Genomic DNA, 15000 nt, shown 5'->3' with positions numbered 1-15000 from the left:
AAGACGCGACGCCGGTTAACTCCCAAAGACACGGGTAAGAAGAGACACACACACACACACACACACACACACACACACACACACACACACACACACACACACACACACACACACACACACACACACACACGACAGATCCAGGTTAACCAGCTCCCTGACTGACCTCGACCAATCAGGGACTCCAGAGGCGTGGCGGGTGATGATGTCACTGAAGTCGGGGCTGTTGGCGGAGAGCAGCTGGGCGCTGGACACCATCAACATCCTGCTGTACGACGACAGCACGGTGGGCTCGTTCAGCCTCGCTCAGGTAACCATCACGCCGTTTAAAGGTCACCGACATTTAAACCTCATGATCGATGACATCACTTCCTCCTGCAGCTGCCTGGCTTCCTGGAGCTCGTGGTGGAGTATTATCGCCGCTGCCTCATCCAGATCTTCGGCATCCTGGAGGAGTGCGAGGTCGGGACCCCGCCGGGAGCCCAGGCCACGCCCCCTCAGGAGGAGGTGCAGGAGTCCGACAGCCAATCAGAGGAGCAGAGGAGGTCGGAGGAGCTGACGCCACCGCTCAGACGTCCAGACGCAGAGAAGGAGGAGAAAGAAGAAGAGAAAGTCGTGGTCAAAGAGGAGGTGAAGCCCCGCCCCCCGCAGGCCAGCAAGTACGACAGGCTGCCAATCGTGCTGGAGGAGACGGGGGAGGACTGGGAGGAGGCGGAGCAACGCTGGGCGGAGCTCGCACGACCAAACGGATTCATCAGCGGCTTCCTGCACTGGAAGGCCGGAGGCGGAGACTCCACCGCTCACATCCTGACCGGAGGCGAGGGGGAGGGGAGGAGCAGCGGGAGGGGCGGCGAGGACGAGGCGCCGTCTGGAACGGAGGAAGGTAAGAACGTGTTGGTTGTAGTACCCGTGTTACACCAGCAGGGGGTCCTGTTCATATCTGTGACCTGTTTGTCCCCTGCAGGGTCAGAGGTCGAGCTTCAGAGTCCCATCAGTCACCTGGAGGACGAGCCGCGCTGCTGGGACGAGGCGCCGCTGTCCACCGCCGAGTCGTGGCAGGACGCTCTGTCCAAACGCTGCGTCTGCGTCTCCAACGTGGTGCGCGGCCTCTCCTTCGTCCCCGAGAACGGCGCCGAGCTGTCGCAGCACCCGGGCCTGGTCCTGATCCTGGGCCGCCTGCTGCTGCTGCATCACCGCCACCCGCGCAGGAAACGCTCGCCCGCCAGCTACCAGCGGGAGGAGGGGCGGGGCCACGCCTGCAGCCGGGACGAGTGGTGGTGGGACTGCTTGGCGGCGCTGCGGGAGAACACGCTGGTCACGCTGGCTAACATGGCGGGCCAGCTGGACCTGTCCGTGTACCCGGAGGGCGTCATCCTGCCCGTGCTGGACGGACTGCTGCACTGGATGGTCTGTCCGTCCGCCGAGGCGCAGGACCCGTTCTGCTCGGCGGGGGGCGTGTCCTCGCTCTCGCCGCAGAGGCTGGTCCTCGAGTGTCTGTGCAAGCTGAGCGTCCAGGACTGTAACGTGGACCTGCTGCTCGCCACGCCCCCCTTCAGCCGCCAGGACCAGCTGTACGCCACGCTGGTGCGTCTGGTTGGCGAGAGGAGGAGCCAGGTGTGTCGGGAGATGGCGGTGGCCGTCCTGTCCAATCTGGCGCAGGGAGACGCCGTGGCGGCGCGGGCGGTCGCCCTGCAGAAAGGAAGCGTGGGAACTCTGATCGGCTTCCTGGAGGACAGCGTGGCCGCCGCTCAGCACGCCTCGCACGGCCTGCTGCACGCCGCCACGCGGCCCGAGCCGCCCAGCGTCAACATGATGTCCCGCGCCGCCAAAGCGCTGCTGGCGATGGCCAGAGTGGAGGAGAACAGGGCGGAGTTTGTTCTGTATGAGAGCCGGCTGCTCGACATCTCGCTGTCGGCGGCGCTGAACTCGTCCGTGGCGGCCATCATGTGTGAAGTACTGTTTAAAATCGCCCGCTCGTGACACACACACCGCCACGGAGCGCGCTCAGTGGCCTCAGCAGAAGCTCCGCCCACCTGATTCTATTTTTATTTAAAACTTTAAATACAAAAGAAATTATAAAGAATTTATCGCTTTGTTTGGATTTTTAAATAATTTTAATACGAAAATATTTTACATTTTTATTCAGTTGTCGTTTTGTTGGAACCAAAGTGGCGCTGGGCTCTCGGCTCGCCGTGACGTGGTCGTTATTTAGACCTTGGGGGCGGGGCCTGTTTATTTAAATGTGACACATGTTGTAGGTGACTTTGTTTTGGTGCAATACGTTCAGTTTTTTTTACTCCCAATGTGAATTCTTTGACTCGTCTGCGGAGCGACCATCTTCAGTATTTTGCCGACCTCAGCACGATCAAACGCCACGTTGAGTTTTTTAAGAGTTTATGTGTCAAATCCAGACTCCTCCTCCTCTTCATCATCTTCCTCCTGTAAATAGACGACGCTGTGCTCCATGAATCCTCCGCAGCTGAACTCGCCTCTGTATTTAAGGAGCGTACACGGGCTGATCTGAGATGGCGTGGGGGTCTTGGGGGGGCGGGGACTGTACTGGACTTGAGATTATAAGAATTGTAAAGAGATAAAGATAATCTCAACATGCAGAACGTCTCCTGTTTGATTTCACTCAAAACTTTATTGATCCCACAGGGCGAGTCGATCCAGCGAATCAGACGCCCTCGTGTGGCCTCTTTATGTAATTACATGTACAAGAGCCGAAGCAGAAAAGCAGTTTACTTTCAAATGTCCACGGACTCAGTCAGCGGCAAGTTTTTGCTCTGGTGGACAGGAAGAACTACAAGATGACAGGAAGAACTACAAGATCACAGGAAGAACTACAAGATGACAGGAAGAACTACAAGATGACAGGAAGAACTACACAATCACAGGAAGAACTACAAGATGACAGGAAGAACTACAAGATCACAGGAAGAACTACAAGATGACAGGAAGAACTACAAGATCACAGGAAGAACTACAAGATGACAGGAAGAACTACAAGATGACAGGAAGAACTACACAATCACAGGAAGAACTACAAGATGACAGGAAGAACTACAAGATCACAGGAAGAACTACAAGATCACAGGAAGAACTACAAGATCACAGGAAGAACTACAAGATGACAGGAAGAACTACAAGATCACAGGAAGAACTACAAGATCACAGGAAGAACTACAAGATCACAGGAAGAACTACAAGATCACAGGAAGAACTACAAGAAGTCGTGATGTTGCGATCGTCAGTCCCTCCAGGACTTCACAGACTTTCGGCGGATTGTTGAGGAATAAAATGTCTGATTTCACGGCAGCTTTTCTAAAAAACTACAAACGTGTTCAGATGTTTTCAGCAGGAAGCAAAAATTGTAAAATAGTTGTGATTTTTGTTCATTTTTAACTCTTTTCTTGCGCACACTTCGATGTGATGTTTAAACCTGAGCTGAGCGACGTGAAGCAGACTGCAAGGCGAGCGACGCCTCGGGGAGCAGAGGAACAAAACATCGACATGATCCAGATCACAGAGTCCAGGTCGGGTCTGGACCAGAGAGAGAGAGAGGGACTCACAGGTCTTCATGTTTCATATCTTTTAATTCAAGTTCATAAATAATCATGTTTTCTATCTGAACAGTTTAGAGGCACAGCAGCGCCCCCCGCAGGATCAACATGATCACTGCTGTCGTCTGCGTCCACAACAAAAACAACACTTCAAATCAGGAGTTCATCTTTCAAAATATAAACAACCGCTATCAAAACCAGGACCGGACTGGGACTAAACCAGGACCGGACTGGTTCTTTGCAGAGATCATCCTCGAGTCTCCTCGTTTAGTCTCAGTGTCGACTCGTCTGATTGGTCCTCCAGCGCGCTCCGTGGTCACTTTGACTTGAAGAGCGAGTCCCAGTCCAGAGGTTGAGATCCAGCTGCAGGCGGGGCGGACTTGGGGATGGACGGGAAGAAGGAACGCATCTTGAGTCTGAACTGGGAGAACTGGAGCAGAAAGAGAGTAAGTGAGTGAAACGTTTCGTGTTCAGCGGTGTGACGGACGGACGAACGTACGCTGTGAACGTCGAGGACTTTCCACACGCTGAAGCAGAGCAGACCGACTCCACCGCAGGCGTACAGAGACCCCCACCCCAGAGCCCTGAGCGCCAGGGACGCCCCGCTCTCCGGGACCGCTGCCGTCGCCATGACGCCCTGCAGAGGAGAGAGAGAGTCAGCTCGGTGAGTTTCAACATGTTTTTATCGGCTTCTCGCTACTTTCATTAAAGTCAAATAAGCCCCTCCCCCTTTGTTAAAGTCTCAGCGTTTCACCGGCTGCTGAACGTGACGAGACGTCTGTCAAATCTGACACCAACAGGACAAACTGGAGGTCGGAGAGCACGCACATCACGCTTTGTCGTTTCCGTGCACAGATATTTGATCAATAAATCAAAAGCTAACAGCTAACAGCTAACGGCTAACAGCTAACGGCTAACGTGGGACACATGTAAAATAAAAAGTCTTTCAACTTCCAGACGTTCCTCCTCCGACTCTCCGACTCCACGTCTAATCTCATTTCACGTCCTCGCTGCGACCACAAAGACGAGCCTGTGACGGAAATAGTCCGGGGAACAAACGGCGGATTGTTCCTGTGCGCTAACTTTAGCGTGCGTGTGCGTCAGCGTTAATCAGGGTCCTGTGAGCGTCTGGTAATCACGCCGTTCCGGTCTGAGAATCTGTGCGGCTTCGTGGAAATGTCTGAATGTTTGTTTGTTTGTTTTTATGGCAGCTGGTCAGGAGGGAGCGCAGACGCCGTCACACGTCTCGGTTACACACGGACACGCCAGGAGGAACCAATCGAGTCAGAGAGCGAAAACAAGATCAGGACCCTGACAGCCGAGTCGTCTTCATCGCATGTTTGTGAAGTCCTCTGAGAATGTCCTCTGAGACGTCTGCAGTTTGTTCATCGTCTCAGTCATTGGAAAAAATAACTCAATAAAGACTTTAAAGCACGACGACCACAGATCGATGATCAGCTCGGTTTTTATCTCAACATCACGCTGCTTTATCCATCATGTCAACGCAGCTCATCTTGACCCGTCTGATCTTTACTGACTTCATCAACGTGTAAACATCCAGAGGGGCTCCTGCTGTAAACTGACCTTATTAAACCAGTTTGGACTTTTCTTCTTCGCCAGCGCCAGCGTGGAACCAAAGCCTGCGATCATCCCTGCAGACGCCACGGTGGTCAGAAAGGCTGCACCTGCAAACAGGAAGTCAGACATCAGCAACTGTAACACCTGAAGCACAACCCGCTTCAACCAGAGACCTGAGCTGTGAGAGAGTGTCGCCCAATCATCCAGAAGCAACACACCTGTAGGAGCAGTATTCATTACTGTGACCTCAGCTGGGAAACGACCCTGAACGCACCGTCTGGCTAACGGATGCAGTTATTATGAACTACAAACGCTAACGGATACAGTTATTATGAACTACAAACGCTAACGGATACAGTTATTATGAACTACAAACGCTAACGGCTACAGTTATGAACTACAAACGCTAACGGCTACAGTTATTATGAACTACTAACGCTAACGGCTACAGTTATGAACTACAAATGCTAAAGGCTACAGTTATTATAAACTACAAACGCTAAAGGCTACAGTTTTGAACTACAAATGCTTACGGCTACAGTTATTATAAACTACAAACGCTAAAGGCTACAGTTTTGAACTACAAATGCTTACGGCTACAGTTATGAACTACAAACGCTTACGGCTACAGTTATTATGAACTACAAACACTAACGGCTACAGTTATGAACTACAAATGCTAACGGATACAGTTACTATGAACTACAAACGCTAAAGGCTACAGTTATTATGAACTACAAATGTTAAAGGCTACAGTTATTATGAACTACAAATGCTAACGGCTACAGTTATTATGAACTACAAATGCTAACGGCTACAGTTACTATGAACTACAAACGCTAAAGGCTACAGTTATTATGAACTACAAATGTTAAAGGCTACAGTTATTATGAACTACAAACGCTTACGGCTACAGTTATTATGAACTACAAACACTAACGGCTACAGTTATGAACTACAAATGCTTACGGATACAGTTATTATGAACTACAAACGCTAAAGGCTACAGTTATTATGAACTACAAATGCTAAAGGCTACAGCTATCATGAACTACAAACGCTAAAGGCTACAGTTATTATGAACTACAAATGCTAAAGGCTACAGCTATCATGAACTACAAACTAACGGTCAAACGGCTTTCTTGCCTTTTAACATGTGAAGTTTGACCTCTTCGTCCATTTCTGCTGTTTCTCCCACAGCCGTGTTTTCACTGGCGGCTGTCATGTTGTTGTGGTCCGTCACCGACTAGAAACAAGCGAGTTAAGGACGTCAGACACCGCGCGTTGATTCATCAGGAAGTGACAACAAAGTATGAAGTCGGATTTCATATGAAGTGGAGACAACTCCTACTTGTTTTATAAATATATTTATACATGTATAAATCGAGAATATGTTTCCGACGGAAGCGTCAAATGGACGGACCACTCTAACATAGATCGTCTATGAAATGCAGCAATCCAATGTAAGAAATAGAGAGCTGTCACTCAGTTTGTTTTTAGAGTTTCTAAATCTAGTAGATCAGATTATTCAGTTCGTTTAAAATGACACAAGTAGAATGAATCAAAAAATATGATAAATAAACAGAAATGTGGTGGATTTTAAAAACCTAAAATAAATACAGATCTGCACAGATGACTTTAATGAGAAAAAAACAAAAACATAGAATATAATAAGTATATTGTCTCACAAGAAAATCTATCATTTTGTTTAATTGATATCTTAAATGCAGTCACTAAAGTGGTCAGATCATAGTAAAATATGTGGATGTGTAAAGTAAATAAAAACTCTATAATTGAACAGTCTTGATATCTGCTGGTGATGCTCTTCATCGATCCAGTGATTGTGTAATCTGTTCATAAAACATCAGCAAATCATTGAGCTTTCTTTTTTTTCAGAGTGATTCCTCTTCGCAGTAGATGATCTGTGCAGTGAGGGGTCTCGGAGCTCCAGCAGCTCTGCGGAGGATCGGGATGCTCTTCACGTCCTCCTCCTCCTCCTCCTCCTCCTCCTCCTCCTCACCGACACAAATCCTGTAAACCCCCAGAGACCCGGACCAGGAACACACCAGGTCCCGCTCCGTTATCCCGGGATAGGATAGAGACGCTGGATGATGTGAGGGGGGGGGGGGACGCTGCTCCGGTGCGACGCGGGGGTGTTGTGCTGGGTTTTTTGCGATTGACCACGAGTTTGGGTTTGTTTAGGAATAATTGGTGATAACAGCGGGAGACTTTGGATGAAAACATGTCTGATGTTTGTCTCTTTCGGCTGCAGACTCGAGGATTCTTTCATTGAACATGTGGAGAGCCTGAACGCACCAGCGCACAGCTGCTTGTCTTTCATTCCTTTGCTCACCTGTGCGCTCACCTGTGAGGACACATGTCTCAGATCCCTCATGCCGCTTTGGACCAGCAGCACCAGCAGCAGCCGGGTCAGTACAACCAGATCTGCACGCGCAGCAGCAGCAGCAGCGGCTCGTGCCCAGCCCCCGCCGGCGGCACCGAGTCCACCTGGACCGGCCACAGGAGCCGGACCCCCCGCAGGAAGTGGCAGGTGTTCCCGGGGAGGAACCGGTTCTACTGCAACGGAAGGATCATGATGGCGAGGCAGACCGGGGTCTTCTACCTGACCCTGGTCCTCATCCTGCTCACCTGCGGGCTCTTCTTCACCTTCGAGTGAGTGGACACACACACACACACACACACACACACACACACACACACACACACACACACAGAGTAAGTTAGACAAACAAGTTCAGCTCTACTCACATTTCAGGTTTTACAGCAGAAATCATCCAAAGTAAACTTCACACACTGATGGTAGAGGCTGCTGCAGAGTAAAGAGTCCATCAGTATTAACTCATCCATTCACACACATTCACACACTGATGGTAGAGGCTGCTGCAGAGTAAAGAGTCCATCAGTATTAACTCATCCATTCACACACATTCACACACTGATGGTAGAGGCTGCTGCAGAGTAAAGAGTCCATCAGTATTAACTCATCCATTCACACACATTCACACACTGATGGTAGAGGCTGCTGCAGAGTCCATCAGTATTAACTCATCCATTCACACACTGATGGTAGAGGCTGCTGCAGAGTCCATCAGTATTAACTCATCCATTCACACACTGATGGTAGAGGCTGCTGCAGAGTCCATCAGTATGAACTCATCCATTCACACACTGATGGTAGAGGCTGCTGATGGCTGGGAATCTTTGGGAGTCTCTATTTGTTTTGATTTTGAACCTTGGGATCAGGATCCTTGGATTCAAGGATTCAAGGTGTGTTTATGAATGAGTGCAGATCTACTCGAGTCCTCTGAATAAAGAATGCTCACTGTGTAGAAACGAAACAAACAGAATAGTGTCCAGGCAGGGAGGCTGTGATTGGTTCATCAGAGAGCAGGGAGACAGGGAGGCTGTGATTGGTTCATCAGAGAGCAGGGAGACAGGGAGGCCTGTGATTGGTTCATCAGAGAGCAGGGAGACAGGGAGGCCTGTGATTGGTTCATCAGAGAGCAGGGAGACAGGGAGGCTGTGATTGGTTCATCAGAGAGCAGGGAGACAGGGAGGCCTGTGATTGGTTCATCAGAGAGCAGGGAGACAGGGAGGCTGTGATTGGTTCATCAGAGAGCAGGGAGACAGGGAGGCCTGTGATTGGTTCATCAGAGAGCAGGGAGACAGGGAGGCCTGTGATTGGTTCATCAGAGAGCAGGGAGACAGGGAGGCTGTGATTGGTTCATCAGAGAGCAGGGAGACAGGGAGGCCTGTGATTGGTTCATCAGAGAGCAGGGAGACAGGGAGGCCTGTGATTGGTTCATCAGATTGGTACCTCGTGGCAGACATTGGTTGAAGTTTTTACAGATGATGGATTTACTTTGTTCCTTTTTCAGAGAACCTGAGTTATTAATGTCTGTCAGGACCTAAAGACAGTTTAGACCTGGACCTGATGAAGCAGATCTGGAGGAAATGATGAACTCTGACCTTAAATAAAGAATGAAACCAGTCAGTTATATTGTTCTTCTTTAATCCAGGTCTGAAATACTGAGAAATAAAAATAGAATAAAATCAACATCAGGAGCTGATTTGATTCGTCTGCAGGTCATCAAAGCTCCTTTCATGTAGAAACGTTTTCATGAGATGATCTGAGTCCTGCGGCTCCGTCGGGAATGTGACTGAACCTCGGGCTGTGTTCTGCTGATTTTCCTCGCCGCGTCTCCGTTCTCTGATTCGTCTCGGTGGATTTATGAGACGCAGGACGTTTTAATGAGAGCAGGTAAAGGTTTTTATTTTCAGAGTGTCTCATCCCTTTTTAGTTTCCTCTCCTGAACGGAGATGTTTACTTCATGGAGGAGGTTTTCTCCTTTTCCTGAACCTGCAGTGAAGCAGAAACAAACTCAAATCTAAATCTAAAACTTTCTCTTCTAAACGCTCCTCTCCAGGTTCTCAAGGACGTCTGGAGGGTTTCTTTATTTCCTTTTCTTTTTCCCGTCTTCCCACATTTCAAACAGCAACCCTGGAGTTTCCCGTTGCCGTGGTAACCATTTCCTGTCACTACGGTAACAGCAGGAGATTGAAAGATGGGGAAGACTGTTAAACCTGAGACGATGCTCGCTCCTTCAGAGATCGTTTTTATAAACACATAACACATCGAATTTGACATTTAATTGGCAGAATTAATTTGTCAACTCAGACTGTAACGAGTCCCCCGTGTGTCCCTGCAGGGGGCGCTGGAGTCCCCCGTGTGTCCCTGCAGGGGGCGCTGGAGTCCCCCGTGTGCTCCTGCAGGGGGCGCTGGAGTCCCCCGTGTGTCCCTGCAGGGGGCGCTGGAGTCCCCCGTGTGTCCCTGCAGGGGGCGCTGGAGTCCCCCGTGTGTCCCTGCAGGGGGCGCTGAAGTCCCATGGATGGCGGTCTCCGTGCTGGAAATGCTGTCTCAGGCTAACTTTGAGTCAAGCTAACGACAGGCTGAGAGCTGAGGCGGGTTTTAAGCCTCCTGACAAACCGTCACACGGCGCCCACCTGTCAATCAGCTCAGCTACACGCCTTATTGTGAATAACTCTGATCCTTCATCCAATCAAAACTGCTGAGTCATCAAAACATTCCCCCCGTACAGTGTGTGTGGATGGAGACATGAGCTAATCACACCTATTTGGTTTTTTGAAGCAGGCTGTAAACATGTTCATGTCTGCTGTAAAAACAGGCTGTTTGAATGGGTGTGTATGTGACTTCCTGTGCTGCTGCAGCCAGCCTCTAGTGGACACTCCAGGTACTGCAGCCAGCCTCTAGTGGACACTCCAGGTACTGCAGCCAGCCTCTAGTGGACACTCCAGGTACTGCAGCCAGCCTCTAGTGGACACTCCAGGAACTGCAGCCAGCCTCTAGTGGACACTCCAGGAACTGCAGCCAGCCTCTAGTGGACACTCCAGGAACTGCAGCCAGCCTCTAGTGGACACTCCAGGTACTGCAGCCAGCCTCTAGTGGACACTCCAGGTACTGCAGTCATCCTCTAGTGGACACTCCAGGTACTGCAGCCAGCCTCTAGTGGACACTCCAGGAACTGCAGCCAGCCTCTAGTGGACACTCCAGGTACTGCAGCCAGCCTCTAGTGGACACTGCAGGAACTGCAGCCAGCCTCTAGTGGACACTCCAGGTACTGCAGCCAGCCTCTAGTGGACACTCCAGGTACTGCAGCCAGCCTCTAGTGGACACTCCAGGTACTGCAGCCAGCCTCTAGTGGACACTCCAGGTACTGCAGCCAGCCTCTAGTGGACACTCCAGGTACTGCAGCCAGCCTCTAGTGGACACTCCAGGAACTGCAGCCAGCCTCTAGTGGACACTCCAGGTACTGCAGCCAGCCTCTAGTGGACACTCCAGGTACTGCAGCCAGCCTCTAGTGGACACTCCAGGTACTGCAGCCAGCCTCTAGTGGACACTCCAGGTACTGCAGTCAGCCTCTAGTGGACACTCCAGGTACTGCAGGATGTGACACTTCAGCACTGGAGGTTTCTGCTTGTATGTTTTGGACTCTCTGTCTGCACGCTGAAATGTTTGTTGACGTCCTGAAACAAGCGGCGAGCTCCTGAGATCGTCTCAGACTTTCAGCTTCTGATCTCTGCCTCTCCTTTGTGTCCTCAGCTGTCCCTTCCTGGCGTCCAACCTGACCCCCGCCATCCCCGCAGTGGGCGGCGTCCTCTTCATCTTCGTCATGGGGATGCTCTTCAGGGCGAGTTTCACTGACCCTGGCGTCCTTCCTCGGGCCACGCCGGATGAGGCCGCCGACCTGGAGAGACAAATGGGTAAACTTTAATCCTAGTTTTTAACTGAACCTGTGAACGTGGCGTCAACAGGCCTCAAAGTGGGAATATACACGCCGGACTTGAACCCGGGCCGTACCGCCGGGCCGTACCGCCGCCAGGACCGCCTCCGCACGTGGGCTGTTCACTCTAACCACATGACGTTCGTCTCTGAAGGACTTTTGATTCTTCTCTGAATAATTTGATCACTAATGATGCTTAGTGTGTGTGTGTGTGTGTGTGTGTGTGTGTGTGTGTGTGTGTGTGTGTGTGTGTGTGTGTGTGTGTGTGTGTGTGTGTGTGACAGCTCCTCCGCCCTGTCAAAAAGACGTCTCAGTGAATCAGTGGTTTCCACAGAAACTGAGCGTCAGCGTCGAAGCTCTGCGCTCTATTTTTAGAAACTGCTTATTATTTTTTGTTTGTTTAAATATTTATTTATTTTCACGGCGGGAAATTTATCAGAGGAGAGACGGAGCTGTCAATCACAGCCGGGCTCAGGGGACGACCAAATAAGGAAGAAGAAGAAGAGGAAGAGGAAGGAGCAGGATGTTGAACACACACACACACACACACACACACACACACACACACACACAGCTCATAGAGAGCGAGAGTGTGTGTGTGTGTGTGTGTGTGTGTGTGTGTGTGTGTGTGAGTGTGTGTGTGTGTGTGTGTGTGTGTGTGTGTGATTTGGAGGACAGACAGAAATAGAGGACAGTTTTTTATGGTGGTCAGGAACGCATTCTGTGACGCACCGCTTAAAATAACATCCCACTTCCTGTCCGACAAACAAACTAAAGACGAAGAAGAAGAAGAAGAAGAAGAAGAAGAAGAAGAAGAAGAAGAAGAAGACGCTCAGACATGAAACAAATGAGACATCTGTCTTTAGGTCCTGACAGACATTAATAACTCAGGTTCTCTGAAAAAGGAACAAAGTAAATCCATCATCTGTAAAAACCTCAACCAATGTCTGCCACGAGGTACCAATCTGATGAACCAATCACAGGCCTCCCTGTCTCCCTGCTCTCTGATGAACCAATCACAGGCCTCCCTGTCTCCCTGCTCTCTGATGAACCAATCACAGGCCTCCCTGTCTCCCTGCTCTCTGATGAACCAATCACAGGCCTCCCTGTCTCCCTGCTCTCTGATGAACCAATCACAGCCTCCCTGTCTCCCTGCTCTCTGATGAACCAATCACAGGCCTCCCTGTCTCCCTGCTCTCTGATGAACCAATCACAGGCCTCCCTGTCTCCCTGCTCTCTGATGAACCAATCACAGGCCTCCCTGTCTCCCTGCTCTCTGATGAACCAATCACAGCCTCCCTGTCTCCCTGCTCTCTGATGAACCAATCACAGCCTCCCTGTCTCCCTGCTCTCTGATGAACCAATCACAGGCCTCCCTGTCTCCCTGCTCTCTGATGAACCAATCACAGGCCTCCCTGTCTCCCTGCTCTCTGATGAACCAATCACAGGCCTCCCTGTCTCCCTGCTCTCTGATGAACCAATCACAGCCTCCCTGTCTCCCTGCTCTCTGATGAACCAATCACAGCCTCCCTGTCTCCCTGCTCTCTGATGAAGTAGTGAGGATGTAACGCAGAGAGGACCTGAGCAGGGCGGTGGGATCTTTGGATTGGTGGATCAGGTCGGAGACTTCAGGGAGATGAAAGGAGGAGCTCAGGCGGGGGGGGGGGGGGGGGGGGCAGCGGGTGTGTTTGTGATGCAGCTCCACACCCAGGTGAGCCTCTCCTCCCAGAAGGCTTTGCAGCAGTTTATCATGCTGCTGCTTCTCCCTGGTTTCTTTCTTTTTTTACTTTGAGTGTTAAAAAACAAATCTCTCTGATTGGCTGTTCAGAAGGTCAGAGGGGGAGGAGCTCGGAGTACAGTCTCGACTCCTTCACATCGAAAGGAGCCAGTTGAGGTGGTTCTGATTAGGATCCTCCTGGACGCCACCCTTGACCCCCGGGGGTAGACCCAGACCCCGTCTTGCCTGGAGCACCCCAGGCTCCCCGACCCTGGCCCCCCGATGAATGGGAGATCCTGAATGGCGGGAGCGAGGGTGTGACATCATGTCAGTGGACTCATAAATCCTTTGTGTTGGTGTTGTGTGTTTTCCAGACTCTACGGGCTGCTCCAGACCGCCACCTCGCACCAGAGAGGTTCTGATCAACGGGCAGACGGTCAAACTGAAATACTGCTTCACCTGCAAGATCTTCAGACCGCCACGAGCGTCGCACTGCAGCCTGTGTGACAACTGTGTGGGTCAGTGAGAGTCTGATCCTGCTCAGAGACCACCTGAGGGCCTCAGCGTGACCTTCCTTTGTCTTCCTCCCTCAGAGCGCTTCGACCATCACTGTCCCTGGGTGGGGAACTGCGTCGGACGGAGGAACTACCGCTTCTTCTACCTGTTCATCCTCTCGCTCTCCTTCCTCACCATCTTCATCTTCGCCTTCGTCATCACACACGTCATCCTCAGTGAGTGACACGCCCTCCCACTCTGCTCCACACACGCTTTCTTTACTGACCCGGATTAAAGACCAACACAGGTAGAAGTCCTGCACAGCTTCAAGCCACTTCACCACTTAAAGGAGCAACATGTAGCTCCGCCCCCTAGTGTTTAAAATGAGTACTGCAGTCTAAACTCTAATCATCACAGAGAGCTGTCTCCCCCCCTCCTCTCACACAGGTCAGCATGTGGTGGACACTGTAGCTTCAGTGTTTAGCCAGCTCTGCATGTGGTGGACACTGTAACTTCAGTGTTTAGCCAGCTCTGCATGTGGTGGACACTGTAGCTTCAGTGTTTAGCCAGCTCTGCATGTGGTGGACACTGTAGCTTCAGTGTTTAGCCAGCTCTGCATGTGGTGGACACTGTAGCTTCAGTGTTTAGCCAGCTCTGCATGTGGTGGACACTGTAGCTTCAGTGTTTAGCCAGCTCTGCATGTGGTGGACACTGTAGCTTCAGTGTTTAGCCAGCTCTGCATGTGGTGGACACTGTAGCTTCAGTGTTTAGCCAGCTCTGCATGTGGTGGACACTGTAGCTTCAGTGTTTAGCCAGCTCTGCATGTGGTGGACACTGTAGCTTCAGTGTTTAGCCAGCTCTGCATGTAGAGACACTGTAGCTTCAGTGTTTAGCCAGCTCTGCATGTGGTGGACACTGTAGCTTCAGTGTTTAGCCAGCTCTGCATGTGGTGGACACTGTAGCTTCAGTGTTTAGCCAGCTCTGCATGTAGAGACACTGTAGCTTCAGTGTTTAGCCAGCTCTGCATGTGGTGGACACTGTAGCTTCAGTGTTTAGCCAGCTCTGCATGTGGTGGACACTGTAGCTTCAGTGTTTAGCCAGCTCTGCATGTGGTGGACACTGTAGCTTCAGTGTTTAGCCAGCTCTGCATGTGGTGGACACTGTAGCTTCAGTGTTTAGCCAGCTCTGCATGTGGTGGACACTGTAGCTTCAGTGTTTAGCCAGCTCTGCATGTGGAGGACACTGTAGCTTCAGTGTTTAGCCAGCTCTAGAGCAGGAGCAGGATCTAAAGTTAGAAGGAGGACATACTGGCTGCTGCTTTGTTGTC

The 15000-nt window shown here is 50.9% G+C and overlaps 3 protein-coding genes across 3 annotated transcripts in view; 2 read left to right on the top strand and 1 right to left on the bottom strand.

Annotated features, from left to right (window-relative positions):
* LOC306824633 (AT-rich interactive domain-containing protein 1B-like) overlaps positions 1–2524 on the top strand; it is a 15393-nt gene extending 12869 nt beyond the window's left edge. The window contains 4 exon segments of the mRNA XM_079344821.1: positions 1–34; positions 177–307; positions 379–880; positions 962–2524. The exon segment at positions 1–34 is cut by the window's left edge and continues 570 nt beyond it. Of these exon segments, the coding sequence (XP_079200947.1) occupies positions 1–34; positions 177–307; positions 379–880; positions 962–1977 (1683 nt within the window). The 3' untranslated portion in view covers positions 1978–2524.
* A 1050-nt stretch (positions 2525–3574) lies between these two features.
* tmem242 (transmembrane protein 242) lies at positions 3575–6448 on the bottom strand. The gene is made up of 4 exons (XM_079359967.1): positions 6285–6448; positions 5145–5245; positions 4060–4197; positions 3575–3990 (listed from the first exon to the last, which is right to left on the bottom strand). Exons 1-4 carry the CDS (start codon positions 6361–6363, stop codon positions 3877–3879), a joined length of 432 nt encoding a protein of 143 aa, XP_079216093.1. The 5' UTR covers positions 6364–6448; the 3' UTR covers positions 3575–3876.
* A 343-nt stretch (positions 6449–6791) lies between these two features.
* LOC306834293 (palmitoyltransferase ZDHHC14-like) overlaps positions 6792–15000 on the top strand; it is a 10515-nt gene continuing 2306 nt past the window's right edge. The window contains exons 1-4 of the mRNA XM_079360126.1: positions 6792–7811; positions 11281–11441; positions 13553–13696; positions 13772–13909. Of these exons, the coding sequence (XP_079216252.1) occupies positions 7516–7811; positions 11281–11441; positions 13553–13696; positions 13772–13909 (739 nt within the window). The 5' untranslated portion in view covers positions 6792–7515. The remainder of the gene's footprint in view (positions 7812–11280; positions 11442–13552; positions 13697–13771; positions 13910–15000) is intronic.

The sequence above is a fragment of the Symphodus melops genome, assembly GCF_947650265.1.
Source record: "Symphodus melops genome assembly, chromosome: 1".
Classification (NCBI taxonomy): Eukaryota; Metazoa; Chordata; class Actinopteri; order Labriformes; family Labridae; genus Symphodus; species Symphodus melops.
Note: the sequence above shows the minus strand (reverse complement) of the source record. Positions and strands in the feature narration are given on the sequence as shown.